This window comes from Anabas testudineus, chromosome 23 (assembly GCF_900324465.2).
Source record: "Anabas testudineus chromosome 23, fAnaTes1.2, whole genome shotgun sequence".
Lineage (NCBI taxonomy): Eukaryota > Metazoa > Chordata > Actinopteri > Anabantiformes > Anabantidae > Anabas > Anabas testudineus.
In genome coordinates this window covers 9,268,574-9,284,021 of record NC_046631.1, presented here as the reverse complement: position 1 = coordinate 9,284,021, position 15,448 = coordinate 9,268,574, and the positions used below count along the sequence as shown (strand labels likewise).

At 40.9% G+C, this 15,448-nt stretch overlaps 1 protein-coding gene across 3 annotated transcripts in view; it reads right to left on the bottom strand.

Annotated features, from left to right (window-relative positions):
* Window positions 1–12,766, bottom strand: part of cacna2d1a (calcium channel, voltage-dependent, alpha 2/delta subunit 1a) — a 66,803-nt gene extending 54,037 nt beyond the window's left edge. For all 3 annotated transcript variants that reach the window (XM_026362651.1, XM_026362652.1, XM_026362653.1), the window contains exon 1: window positions 12,422–12,766. In XM_026362651.1, the coding sequence (XP_026218436.1) occupies window positions 12,422–12,501 (80 nt within the window). In that variant the 5' untranslated portion in view covers window positions 12,502–12,766. The remainder of the gene's footprint in view (window positions 1–12,421) is intronic.
* Between the last annotated feature and the right edge of the window lie 2,682 nt (window positions 12,767–15,448).

Here is a 15,448-nt window from a genome sequence, read left to right as displayed (position 1 = left end):
TGATGGGCATCTGACATATGAAGCCTGTTGATGCTGTTGTTCTTATTTATTTATAACAAATACAGTGTAATGTGAGGAGGGTTAACTCACACTGGAAATGTGCGGTACAGCAGGCCCATGTGCCAGCGTCTGAGGGCAAATATAGGATGTGCTTACTGTCTGTGGGCACATAGCTTTCTCCCATGTCACAATCATAATCACACATACACATTATCATATATGGGAAACTATATTAACTCTTACAAATAACTTAAATGTTGGTGTATTATATATACATACATATATATACACTTAAGAATTTGGGATCACTTGTAAATTTCTTTACATTTTCATGCAATTCACAAACAATTTGAATAAAAAAAATCAAAAATGTACTTCGTTCTTTGAAAATCACCTATTAACAGCAATTCAATTCAATCTCCTGGTATGGCTGCTAATTCAAGTTAATCATTTCATAGGCTAATTGATTATGAGAAAGCCCTTTTGCAATCGTATTGCACAGATGAGAACAGTTGTACTAATGGAGCAAACAAGGAGCATGGCTTTCTTCAGGTGAGTTTAGTATGTGAACATCAGCAGTTGTTTGTTTACAGGTTCCAATATGTACCAACAGTCAGGAAGAAAGAACTTTCATTAGAGACCCGTCAGTCTATTATTGTCCTTAGAAAGGAGGCAAGATATTTAGAGGAAACTTAACAATTCTTATCATGCTGTTATCTAATCCCTTCAGAGAGCAGCACAAACTGGCTCTAAGAGGGACAGACACATGGACTTCATTCACAACTGTGCATAAAGACAAATATCAGAGCGTGTGTAGTTTAAGAAAAAGCCGCCTCACAGTTCCTTAACTGGCAGCTGTACTAAATAGTACACGTCAAACAAGGCTTTCCAAGAAAAAGACATACCTCAGACTGGCCGATAAAAACAAAATAGTGAGATGTGCAAAAGAGCACAGACATTTGTGAGATGCAGAACAAATGAAAAGGTGATAGAACAGTGCTTAATACTTTTAGTCAAGCATGCTGGAGGCAGCGTGTTGGTCTGAGGGGGCTATGGAGGTGGTAAATAGAAGATTTGAACAGAATAAAAGGACCTTGAGGAAAGAAAACTATCAAAAATAACATGTGTTTCATGTGTGTTTCCTTGGAAAGCAATAAAATATAACAGTGATCCCAACCTTCTGAGGTGTAGTGTATATGTTATTGTAATAGTTGTTATGTCTGCTGACTAAAGCACAGGAAGCACCAGTGTTAAGATAAGGTTAAGGTTATGAGAGATATTATGCATGTGTCTTTTCCAAACGGCTCCAGCTCGCCGTAAGCAAGAAGAATAGGTTTTATAACAGGTGTCTAACAGCAACATGGTGAGTGTGTGTGGGTGTGTGGTTATGCTCCATCAAAGAAGTACTGAGGTTTATTATCTGTCCAGCGTCTGTCCAAGTGCTGATACAACTGAGGGAAATCAAATATTCAATGCCACATTCTATTAATAATTCATATTTTATAAGAATCACATTTACCATATTTTATAAAACCTCAGGGGGCGGGGTGTGGGGCTGAAAGGCTAAGCAATGTTCTGATTAGCCACTTCCACATATAATTATCTTGCTCTTATCAGTCAAACGCATTCATTCCCTGCATAACATGAGGCTGTGTGGCTTCCTCATAAGTGAAGACAGAGGTCATTGTATGTTTCCTAAACAACTTAAGTAGTAGAGTAAGTACACTGTTAGAAAGTGGTGTTTTAACAAAGCATTATGGAGAAAAAACATTTTTATCAAAGGATACAAACTTGGAACAGGACATGGAAAAATAAGATCATCATTATCCCCCTCCCATGCTCGGCCCCCTCTGATGCTTTCTCTGCAGCTCCCTGGGGAAATCAGAGGCCTCCAAAATGGCTGGTGAGCCATGTAGAGCTACTGGGCTACAGTGATTGCAGATTGCAGGAGTGGAAATGAGAAAAGCCATGAGAAAAACTCAACCAAGTGTGAGACCTGCTGGCATAACAAGTCTCTTTCCTCTCACACGTCTCCGTGACTCATTCATATCACCCACTTATGAAGAATGTGTTTTTTTCTGACAGGCAATTGTTGAAGCGCCTTTTTTTATTCTAAACGTCTTCTTTGTTCTTTTTATCCAGCTGTGTTTTATCCAGCTGTGGTCACCGAGTCACCAGGTACAGCGCTGAGCTGTGAATAGTGGCCAAACTGCTGTATTGCACCTTCTGTGCTCATTGATTAGTGATTAGTTTTCTCCTTACAAGCAGCTAAAAAACAATAAAATCTACTATAAGCTCACTCTACCTAATGCTAAAACCACATAGACTTTACTGTACCAAGCTGAAAATGAGTCACATTTTGGAGCAGATTCTTATTTATTAGACTTGAGATGAGAAGCTGTGAGACCTGCCTCACTCAGCATGTGTCTAGTGAAATGTGACTCAAGGTGTATGCAGTACAGATCATCGAGAGTTGGAGGCACACTTGGTTGGAGCTTGTACAGACATCATCTCATATGAGGCCTCCAACACTGAAGAGATTACATTAACATTTAATCATGTTTTTTCAATGTCCTAGGTCACAGGCACAAATGTGCCATTTAGTTAAATGGTGTGAATTAGATGAGGTGCTGGTGAGCACTGACAATATTACCGCACCACATCTCTGCTCTACACTCTGACCAATTCAGAAAAACAGATGCACAAGTAAAAACACCATCTACAAGTCAATTAGCACGTGAGACTTTCTCACAATTACTTTTGCTCATTCTTTGACCAAACTGATAAACGTGTCTTTATTTGTGTTTGACCCCCACTTTGTCGAGTACTGTTGTTTAGACTAAGTAGCCCCTCCTCCTCTTGTTTTTGCCTTCATCACTCTAATGACTGCAAGAGCAGCCGCCTCCTTTAGGCCAGCTGTCATGTATGTGTGTGTGTGTGTGTGTGTGTGTGTGTGTGTGTGTGTGTCTGTGTGTGTTGGTATGTAACCAGAACACTGGGTCATTCAGGGGACAGCAGGGGGTTGCCAAGTGTCAAAGTCTCACCAGGACAGGTGTTGCACTTCTGGAAAAGCTGTTAATGTAATGAAGTGGATATGAGAAAACTGAAGCAGCAGTGTAGGAGCTACGATTTTAAAAATAAAACTGCACTTATGAACTTTTTTATATTAACAATGGATCAAATGGATGTTAGTCATCATTTGTCCAGTGTCTTCACTGGAGTGTCTCAAAAATACACATATTGTTTTTTCTGTTCTCATCCAACTGTTTTATGATCAAAACTAGCCCCAAACAACAAATACTTAGTGTACATAGTTGTAGAATTTAGCATTTAGCTAAAAAGATATTTCACTCTAACATGAGGCAAAATAGTTAATATTTGTCTTTTGTTAAATATTTTTTTATTATTACTTATTTTGCATTAATAAAAGTTCAGTATCACCTGTATAATTTAGATCTGTGGGAGAATTTTAACAGATCACATTATTTTGAGGTTAGTAAAGTAGTAAAAATCCTAACAGGTGGGGGAAAAAAAACATTACCAAATTAAAAAAACTGAATTACAGGTAAAACAAGGACTCGTTATTAAAACCTAGAAGAAAAACAAATAACCTTGCTCTGCCAGTTAGAAGCAGACTGTCCAGTCCAAGAAGTGAACGCACTCCCAGAATAGAGAACATGACTCAGCATGGGAACACTGCTGTCTTACTTCTGACCATATTAACCCCTCTGGCTGAGCTGTGTGTGACTGTGGGGGAGGCCATTTGTGTGTCCTCTCTGTTTCTACACTTTAAAACCACAGCCTCTGGCTGCCACATTTTGAATGAGATTATTTAAGGATAATTCAACAGTATTACAACTTGGATCTTTTGTTGTTTGGGGCCTGTTACTTCACTGAAGAAGTCACACTGTATCTTTAACTAAAGTGTGTTTTTGAGCCAAAGAACATGTCATGCAACAGGTAACACTATTTTAATCGATCCATCTATCGACACTGGCTCTCCTGTTTCATATCACTTGCTCTTCACGCACACATGCAATGATTGTGTATTGGTCTGTGAAATGCATCAAACCTACACTTTGCACTAGACCGTAATGCCTCTGACACAGCATCAGAGGGGGCAGGAGAAACAGACTAACACTTCAATGATTACGCTGCAGTTCATTCTTAACTTCAACAACAGTAGTTGTCAAGAACAAAACCAATCTCATCACACGTTTATTAGACATTGGTTCTGACACCGTTTTTGTCAACTGCTGTCTCCAAGGTCAACAATATACTAGTATCCAACTGCTAAAGAAGATTGCATGACATCACCAAAAGCTTTGGACAAACTACTTAATGCAGCTTGTGTTCAGATGGTTCTTGTCAAGATGCCTTCTGTAAAAATCACAGCACATCACGGCTTCACACATCACAGTTCACAGACTGACTTCTTGCTTTAATTCATCTGCCTTACTTACCAACCGTCTGAATCTATTTTCTGCAGTTCAATATTAACTATATTTGTAATTCACCCAGAATAATGTGCTTGAAATAATCTGGCGAAACTAAAATCTGCCTGGTTCACAACCTGGATCACCTCGACGGCTCACTGCACCCTTCTTAGTAACAATGTTAGCAGGTTTGCAGGTTTATTTAGTACAATTTTATCATATTTACTGTAAAATCTGAGACAACACTAGAGTATAAGTCATTAAAACTCAGGTCTCCAATCTAAATTGCCCTCAAACTGTCTTTGACTAATGTTTGCTTCTGCAAACGCAGATACCTCCATTCCAGGTTTAGATCAAAAACTCCTTCATGAAGAGTTTGTAATTCAACTTTAAAAAAGGTTCCCAGACGGAGTTCATGGGCTGGAGATTGGGAGGGTTTACCTTCAAGCTTCTTTTTCTCTGCAAAGTTCTGTTTGACTTTAATACCAAACTTTGGTCTTTGTTCTTTCTAGAAGAAAAGCAGCAAGGGAACTTTAAATAAATACCATGCAGACTGTATTCTTATGCTTTGGGCTGGCACAGCATGGAAACAGTTTGTCATTTAACAAACGCTCATCTTGACTGAAACTTGTAGTATTCATAGTCTAATTTCATGCAGTGTGCATGCCCTATCTAAGGAAAGAGAAAGCAGTACCTTTAGGGTGGTATAGATATAGCTTTTCTCCTCACCATGACCTTACATTGTCATTCAGCAGAAGCTTTCAAGTGCACCTCTATTATATCCAGTTTTATAGCTAGAGTGTGTTCTGTTTCCTTTGTTTTTACCAAGGGATAAACATGACACCATGTAAACACCCTGGGCCAAGTGGAAGTCCAGAATATTGATCCAGCAATGCTGGGTGCTCCATCACTCCAACTGAATTACAGAAAAGCTGGCCTCACGCCAGCTCTGTCATGCCCGTGTGCCAGCAGCTGCAAGAATCCAGGGATCAACATCCAATCTCTGAGTTTCCACTCCAGTGCCCTCTCGTCTCGTAAACATCCTCATGTTTTATACTCAAAACCAGGTCTGTGGATCCACATTTGATCTCTTGATACCAGCGAATCGTCACTGAGGAAGCAAACAGCAGGAAACACTTTTTTGTTGCAACCCCGTCTCATCATGTTGTGGAGTCGTGGTTTCCAGCACTGGGGAGACAGTTTGAAACCTTAAATCTTTCTCTAATAGCAGTAATTTGGACTGCTAATCTATTCTCCGACAGACACGAGGCTGAGACTATTATGGGAAGCAGAGGAGATCCACAAAAAAGATAGGGATGTTTGAGGATGGCAGCGCAAATGTAATTGAGCCACTGGGGGATAGTTAATAAGAGCTCTGGCTATGAAGTAAGGCATCTAATAAGCAGCAAGCCGGACAGATCATTGTAGAAGACAGTTGCTTTCTGCCTCTTCCCTACTTGTCTCACACTTCTTGTGTAAACATATCACCTATGCTTAGCTTATTTCTGTTTCCCTCCATTGCCTGGGCTCTGAAATTCGTCATGCCTAATGTATGCTTACTTTCTCACCTTCCTCACGTCTGCTCTGTGTATTATGTGTAATGATCTAAAAGCTTGTCTGCTTTGAAAGCATACATTGTTATTTTATAAACTCCACGTTTTGCAATGTTAGTTGTTACCTCGTTCTTTCTGTTTTCTCTCTAAATCAACAATGTGAGCAATGTCCTTCCTTTGTCCTCCTCCTGTTCCCCCACCTCAAAAAAAAAAAACGACACAAGTGATGATATTGTCTCCTTTATTGAGGTCAATAGCACCATAATTGCAGGCTTTATAAATGTCTCACAGCCTCATTATATGGGGAGACGTTATTGATGTTTCTGCCTCTCTTCTACTATTTTCCTCTTAGCAAGTTAGTGAGACCATTTTACCACCACCCCCTGCCTGGACCTGGAGAGCCGTGTTTAAGTAAAGACTTGACAACTGTGTTTGCTGTGCTCTGTTAAGCACTTCGGTCTGGGTGTATTACATGTGTAAGAGCTGACTAGACATTGTATGAGATCATTATCAAGAGATCGGTGCTTGTTGACAATCAGGCACTGAAACAGCAGGTGTGGATTACGGGAAGTTCCTTCCACTAGATTAATTTAACAGCAGACATTTGGGCAAAGACAAACAGCCTCATACTGACTTGTTATGCTCCGTTAAACTTCAGCACTACACCACCAACAAAGACACAAAAATCAATTTAATCAAACAAAGCAATCAATAAAAGTTACTACTGACGTTCTCATATTTAGTGACAGTCTGGATGTTTCCAATGTCTTTCAGTTTATCTGATATGAGCTCACACCCAGAGAACTCAAAAGCATTTCTGCCAAAAAAATCATGCACGGCTTCCTCCTTGTGTAAATAAGTAGTAGGTTGAATTTTTGGATGCAGCAAATAATAAAATATAATCATTAGGGAGGTGAGATACAGAAGATAGCAAAGTGTATTTCTTCATGAGAGGAGGAAGAACAGCAACACCAAGTTTGCAGATTTAAAAATAAAATACATTAACAAATGCCATTCGAACATCTGAGCGCTGCTTATGAGACTGCTACAGAGGGCCAGGGGTCAGACTCCTCCTACCCTTGGCCACGTTTGACCTCACACTCTGGACCACGACTAGCCGTCCCCCTAGCATCTAGTCTGCTTCATCCACACCCTCCATGTCAAAAGCCATATACATCGTGACAGAACTAACAGCTCCCATTGTCTCACCTCTCCTCACAGGTGTCTGGACACATTGACTCGGAAATAAACAGAATTGTTGTGACACTTGCAAGTGTTTGAACTCGCTACAGAGCAATCCCACCCGCTGGAGAGAGCCCAGCACAATAGTGGTGGAAACAGACGCTAAATTAATACATGTTTGCACACACACCATGACTAGATCTTGATTTGTATTTGCAGATTTTCTTTTCCTTTGAATAACTAATGGATTAAATAAAAAACATATATATTCTTTTAGATAAATTATTAACACATCAGTAAAACTGAATGTTTATATGTGACTGTGTTTTTGCTTCCTCGCCCCTCGAGCTGCCGTTCTCTTAGCTACATGTCATTTTGAACTCTGCTCAAATGACTAAACCTCCACATCCTTGTCACCTTCACACTTTCTGAGCAAACTCTCTACCCATCCATCCATACATCAACCTCGCCCTTCTGCCTCAGCACACACACAATCTCGGTCGATGTGTAAAAATAGAGAGATTACAGACACCCCCTGGCCAAAATGTCCAATTAACATCAATCTAGACGCCTACACAAGGAGTCTACATTACTGAGTACTAGTCTCCCTGATGGCTACACACTGTCCAGTGTAGTCTGAACACTGGCATTAACAGCTTTTATGCAGCAATGCGACTCCATTAAAGGGCTCAAGAGAAGCCATCACAGGCCATTGACTTGTTTTGCTTGTAGTGCTTCACTAGAGCTATTTTAAGCACTTGACACCTCTAGTGTGTGATTAGGACAAGTTGGGTTAGTTAGCAAACTCCACAAGAGCATTTCAAGATATTAATAGAGAACACTCATTTCACTTTCATTGTTTCAGTCATTGCTGCTACTTTGCAACCTAGTGAGCTTTATGTGCCCTTCTAGCCTGTCAGAGAGTTTTAATTATTTCTGCCTGACTAGTAGGTTTTGGAGCGATCTGATCCTTTGTAATATAACAGCTACCTGAAGTGCACAGTGGGGAGAGGGAGAGCTCGGCGGAGCAGAGTGGATTGATTTTGAGTCTCATGCTACAGTAGCTTAAGTTATGCATAAGCATATTGTAGCTTATATATAAGCATATTGTAGCTTATGCAGACCAAAATTGCATATTTTTAAACAAGGCTATTATTAAATGCTTACATTATTCAACTCAGTCAGCTTTGTTTTCAGCTTAACAATACATTTCAATGTATGTCTTCTCTATCGGGAAGCTATTACAAGTTTTTTACGAGCCACAACAGTGGCAGTATTTCATTAACGACAGACATCATGCAAGAACACATGAGGTAAGTCACAGGATTCGCTTTGTTTCACTTTTTTCCACTTCTTTGCTTAAAATAGCTTAAATAAACCTCATAATAAAGGAGTGACACACGCTTCACTTACGATACAGCCTGAAAAACTACACTTCCCATACTTATTACCTATTATGACATACAGATGTGCTTCCTGTAGCGGACACAGCCCCCTTTCCAAACAGCTGTTAGCTATTCCCGAGGTTCCCCGGGCAACGCTGCAATGGAAAATTCAAGGGAATTTCCATGTTGCAAAGGATTGTGGGCTTCTTTACTCCACAAGTTTCTTCTTACACACATGGGAGTGAGGAAATGCGTTTCTCATTTTGGAAAGGATTCTTGGGATGAGAATCCCACAGATAAAAAAAGGCCACACATAAGCAAGCAGTCACTCTATACCCCCCTCTCCTGTATTTTTACCTTTAACTGAGTCAGGACACTCAACACTCCTTCCCCAAAGACAGAAGCTTGCCTAAATTTAGCCATAGTTGCAATTGAGGGCAGAGGGGGTGAATGGGAAAGAAAGAGGGGGAGAGAGAATGAAGTAAAGTAAGAATGAAAATGGGAAATATGTGAAAGAAGACCACAGTTTAACCCGTGAGAGAGGGAGAAAGAAAAAGTGAGAGTAGAGAGCAAACATTATTCATGAGAATTAATGTTGCAGCGTTGAATGTGTAACAGATATAGCCTTCCAGCTGCTTGACTGGAAGCAAGAGCATGCCTCCTGAAATATACCTGCCAGGACTAACTCCCTTGTGGCTATGAGGTGCTAATCACAGCCAAGGAAACCCTAGACAGCCCTGAGCTGGTCATTTCCATCTGCTTATTACATTTGACCCACCCACTTCAAACTTCCCCAAAGCATCAGCGTCATACTCCAAGTTAGATTTGACACTGAAATAAAAGGGACAAATCTTATTTATCAAACTTAAAAAAAAAAACTTTTTTCTTTCCTTGATAATATTAGATGCGACTTTTAATCTCTGCCTCCCTCAAAGCAAGAAACATGAGTCTAGGGATCAGTGATTTAATCAAGAAATGAAGCCCGGAGCTGCAGCCTGTTCCATTGATAAAAATAAAACAGAAACTGTAAAAATAATAATAAATGACAACTGTAAATGTAGTTAGCACGATTTTTCAGGGATATATGCAGATTTTCTGGTTCAAATCTTCTGACGCCACAATGACGTAAAACACTAGCAAGTTTAATTTTTTCCTGCCAGCCAGCTTTGAAATGATGACAGTGGTTGATCACAGCAAAGCTGAATAAAGTTAAAGATCTATCTATCTCTGTCTATATCTTTATGTTTGAGGGTTTTTTTTAATTATTGTAATATTTTTATTCTATGACTAAACTGTTTAGTAGCAATTAAGGCACCATGGATGCACTGGAAGTTAGTTCATGCATATGGGTGCATTCATGTGGGAATTAAGCCATAATCACTAAAGGCCACTGTCAGTGTCAGGCCACTGGGATGAAGCAAGTGTCCAGACAGACATAAATATACTGTACAAGACCAAATAACTCAATTACTTCCAATTAAAGTACAGTTTGTTGAAGAACATTGTCAAATACAGATCTCATTGGCACACAGTTACTACTTTACTATGTGCATCTTTGTTTTTGTTTAGAATTCATACCTCAGGAACCTGCTGTGTATTTGAATATATCTTTACGCTGAGCCTGTGCTGCTCTACGTTCAGATGTAGTGCCTCCTCACATTATGCCCACTGATCGCCAGAGACAAGGCCGCAAACACAAGAAACATGGCTGTTTAACTGGTTGAGCATGAAATCTAGTTAGCTTTAAAAATAAATAAATAAATAAAGCAAGTGAGAGAGAAGAGAGTGACATAAACTGTGGAAAAAACACAGCAGGATGGAGATATAATATGTCTTTTGGTGACTAAGGCAAAAGCAAGAAAGACGATCAAGCCGTGGACTGAATGGCTGAATTCAGCACAATGCATGAGCGCGGTGTGGCACAAAGATTTGGACATGTCTTCTGAGATTGGCTGTGAAGTTGCACAAAATATACACAGACTACACACAGCACCTTGTGCATATAGACTGGGATCAACAAGGCCAAGTCTGGATTTTCTTCTTTGTGTCTTTTTCTCTCTATCTTGTGCTTTTATCCCTCTTGGTCTCTGTGTGTTAGCTGGCACCGAGATCTCTGGGGCACAGTCTATGACATCAGACTTTGCATTTCAGATTCGATGATGTTAATCACCTGCCTTCAGGCAACAAAGACAAGAGGAGAGGAGAGAAAGCTAAAGAGACATAGGGAGCTGGATAGAAAGAATCTGGACAGGGAATGAACGAGATGGTTAGGGAGAGCCATAGAGAGAGTGAGAAGGAGCGGAGGGAGGGCTGAGAGAAAGATCTGAAGTAGACAGATGCTGGCATGTGCAGTTAGAGATGGAGCCAAGAGATGCAGTCACACTCAAAGCCATGAGACACGGAGGTGACAGAAAGGCAAAGAAAGTTTTTAGTCACAAAGCAGTGAGCTCCTTGAGACCTTGCCTATTCACGTTTTTGAATTTCCCGGAGCAAAACACACTGGGTCAGCTTCTCCATCCGTGCTCTTCTAGTGTCTCTGCTTCTCTCTGACTTTCACCTTGAGGACTCGACATGAAGCTTGTCACTCAAAATCACCATCACCAGGAGTACACCAAGACTAACCCTGGCTGTAGTTAAAGAAAGGGACACGGTGAGGACGACAGGAATTATTTGAGTAGCTCTGCAGAACTTTGAAGAAAGCTGTATTATTATATTATAAGATGCTGTTGTCACACCACAGACTATTACAGTTTTATTGTGACACTCAAATTTAGTTTTCCTGATGTAAATGAAGAGCTCGCACCAATCTTATTGTGGTTTTTAATACTCCTTTTCCTGCCAGGTTGCCAGTTCCACTCAGCAAGTCAACTGTGTCAGTGAAAGAGGCTCTGCAGCTCTGCAAACCTGTGTGAATATCATGTACACAACCCACAGATCAATCCACTTAGTGCCCATGAAATATAGGGAGTAGGCCACTCTCCTAGTCTGACATCATACCCTCGGCCATTAGGCTGAGTGCCATCATGGCCACACCACCTTCCTAGGAGGGGGGACCGTACTTGGGCTGCATTCAAAACCAAATGCTGGTGTCCTGACTGTATTAGAACCATCTGGAACATCTCAAACCTGTTGATAAAGTGTGCAGCGTGGCATCTGGACAGGGCTAATACACCTACACGCTTGTTTAATTTGGAGAATTGCATTTCTGTGACCGTGAAGAAATCATCTGTTACATCTATTAAGGTTGCACTGTAAATATAGAGCTTGAAGCTGGGAGTCAAATTTAGACTGAGGCAGTGATATGGTAACAGTGCTCATCTCCTCTCTGTCACTAAACTTCATAGACCAACTACTGCAGGTACAAGTAGTTTTCAGTAGCGGACAGAGGGCAAAATACTGGCACTAAAATGCTGATCTTGTCTGGATGTTGAAAATAAAAATCATACAGGTGATGGATTCATCTACAGTGGGTGACAACAGAGCTCAAGTTGTCGTCTTTTATTTTGACAGGACATTTCTGTTCTGCTATAACGTGTAATATTTACTGTAAAATTAATTAGTGCGGATGCTGAAGAAAAAGTTTGAGCACATCAGAACCAAATTCAGCCCTCGGTCTGTCTTCCTGATGTGATTGATGTGACGGCCACATGTCACACGCTGTAAACTGGCAGCAAATGGGCAGCAGGTTTAAATTTCAGGTTTCACAAGGTTAAGCTCCATCCCAAGTAATGTGCAAGCATCATCACTTGGCAGGGAAATGACTAGTGGGCTACTTAAAATATATTATTATATGTCCGACTACCAGAAAATAACAATTTCTCCAAGACTTTCAAAAGCCAACAGGCTGTTTTGAAGCTGTACTCACATCTGCGGTGATGGGAAAAGTCCGGTCGACACAGTCGACATGGATGACAGGAGTAAAAGTAGACAAATTGAGTAATCCATAGCTTTGTTTATTCCCCTAGAGAAGGATCCGAGGAACGAGGAAATGCACAGAAAAAGAGCTCCTGAAAGCCGCGGCGCGGTGCGTCCTTCGCATCCAAACGCCTCACAGCGCCGTAGGTGCGCGTTTGGAAACAAATCTCATCTGCTATCTATGTCCCCCCCACCGGTGGAGTTGAGGAGTGTGCTTTTTTTTTTTTGGTTGGGCAAGTGTGTGTGTGTGTGAGTGCTACGTGTGTATCTCAATCTGCGACAGGCTATTAGAGCAAATCTACAGCGTGTGTCAAAAACCAAAAGGAAATAGGGGGAGGGCGCTGCTGGAGCTGCGGCTCGGCCGGCGGAGCGGTGCCACTCGGCACACTGCAAGAAGTCCTGAGCAGGTTAGGCGGGAGGGTGTTGCTGTGTGCCACTGTGGGACTTTCTCTGTTCACAGTACATGCACTTTAATGTAGTTTAATCCAACTATAGATTTTTTTTATTTATTAACACGTCTTATTGCTCTGTACATGTGCGTCACACGCTGCTGCATTGCGCTTCATGTCAAGAGATTTAGTTCACAAACATTACTAATAAATACTGACAAAAAAAAAAAAGATGGAAAGAAAGAAAGAAATAAGTGGATCCAACTAAATCCACTTGTCAGTTTTTACTTTCTAAGAAAAGTTAAATGACTCCTAATGATGACTGATGGCTCAGTTAGGACACTTCTGTGAAGGACATTTCTTACAGTGTGTGTTGTGTTCCTGACGCACACATGGGTTTCCTGGCGTCCTCTCTGCCCACCACCAGTAGCATTTATGGCTTTCTTACTTTTGGGGTTAGGAGAAGCCCTAAGCACCCACACACAGCCTCAACACTGCCTCAACCCCGCGCTGCCACCTCCCCGTCTGTTATCTACTCTTCTCACTCACATTAATGAGCTCCCTTTCTCAACCTCCAGCTGATGATTGTTACAAAACAAACAAACTAAATAAACAGGAATGTTTTTTGCGTGTGCAAATGTTCTATTTATTTACTATAAATTGTAATGTTTGTCTGCGTAACAAATTCCCCAAATTAAACTGCATGTGGTCGCATAGTAATGAAGTGTTTTCTTTCAGGTTCTCCAAGTGACTGCTGACTGTAGCAGCACACCATCACGAGAAGAAACTCACATCTCCCAATTTAAAGTCAAAGTTCTCTGTTTTCCTATGTATGTTATTATAAGCCTTCATTTAATTTGCAACAATGAAGTGCATCCGCTTATGCAGAAATGTGATAATAAATTCCACCTAGCTCCAAGGGCTGTGGCAAACCTAATATGAAGTGACATTTCCCTTTGCTGGGACAATCAGGAAGGTAAACACCAGAAGAATATACTGCACTTTCTAATGAGTTTGTCTCCAAAGCCCCTTGTCAGATACCAAACTAATCTCTAACTTATTTCCCCACAGCTCTGCAGTTATCGTGGAACCCCAAAGTTATTATTTCTGACTTTAATTTTTGTCTTCCCGTCTGTGTGTATACGTACATGCACTCGAGTTCATTCTGTTTGCCACAGGGCCACAGCAGAGAAACAAGGCAAAGTGTTGCTCGCCTGCTATTATATGAATCACACAAATAGGTTTACTGTGCAAATAGCCGCTGATGTTCCCCCACTCAGGTTGCACTATTACTCATATAAAAGCTGCTCCTCTGGGACCTCTTGCAGGGCAGGGCTCAGAGGTGGGGGAGAGGAGTGTTACAGATTTACAGAGCAACAGTGAAGAGGTGGGGCAGGCCAGAGAGTCAGTCAGACAGAAAGAGATGACATGGGTTGTACATTTGTAGTAAGAAGAAACAAATTAACACACTTGAAGATATTGTGAGTTAATAAATAATAAAAAGGGACCAATCTGTTTTGAAATTATCCAGAATTCTGGAGAAAAAGCAAAATGCACCATGTGTTACCACGTACAAAAAAGAATCCAACACCAATCCGTCATGTATCTTCTGTTTTGGAACCAGACGAGCAAATGCAACACTCTTTTTAAATAGGATTATATGGGATTTTGACAGGGATTAGTTCTGTTTTACAAAAGCTTCTCAAAAACAGCAAATTCAGTTTGACTAAACAGATCCCATTCCCATAAATGATGGGTTTACTGTCACACAGCGATGTTTAATGTGGCAGTATCATTAGTTTTCTGTCAATAATAGATGAATAGACCATGTGTAACGTGAAAGGGGCTCTAGTGATGACAAAAAACTCGAATTATTTTCACCTGAATTGGCGTTTTGGTGTCTTTCCGCTCATTGTTTTGGTTTCATGACCCACTGTTCTCATCAAGTGTAAATAATATGCTCTGGACTAGACCTCTGCCCTTCATTGAAGAGGGAAAATCAAAAATGCAAGTCTGTGTGTGACAGGGGGTTGCTGCAAAGGTTATGTTTCTGAGTGGATAAGGAATGTGTGTGTTTAGGTGAATGTGCTCGGCAGGGAGCAGGTGTGGCCTCTATCACCAGCTCGCGACCCCACCCACCTGTCCTGGGAATTGCCCGTCTGCCGTCGCCTAGCAACCCCATTCACTGTCTCCACGCCGGCTCCTCACAATCGAGCCACAAGGCTGTTGTTTTCCCAACCAGCGAGTGCTTATCATCCATGTGTGCTAATGCTGGGAGCAGCACAGAGAGGGCAGAACACAAGAGATAAAGATTCAGAACGAGGAAGACGAGCAAATAGCAGGAGTTGAGCACAGTTATTAGTAAGCAACAATAATAACTCATCCCGTGTTACACTTTCGTCATCACTCTTCATCAATACGAGAGCAGAGATGAGGAAGTACTGCCTAACAATAAGGTTTAATTTTCTAAAAATGTAGCAGCTCATTAAAATACATTTGCAGGGCAAAAGCCTTTGCATTTTATTCAAATAACATTTGAAATGCACCCATGGCCATTTTTCCACATCAAATTACACTTGAAAGTCAAG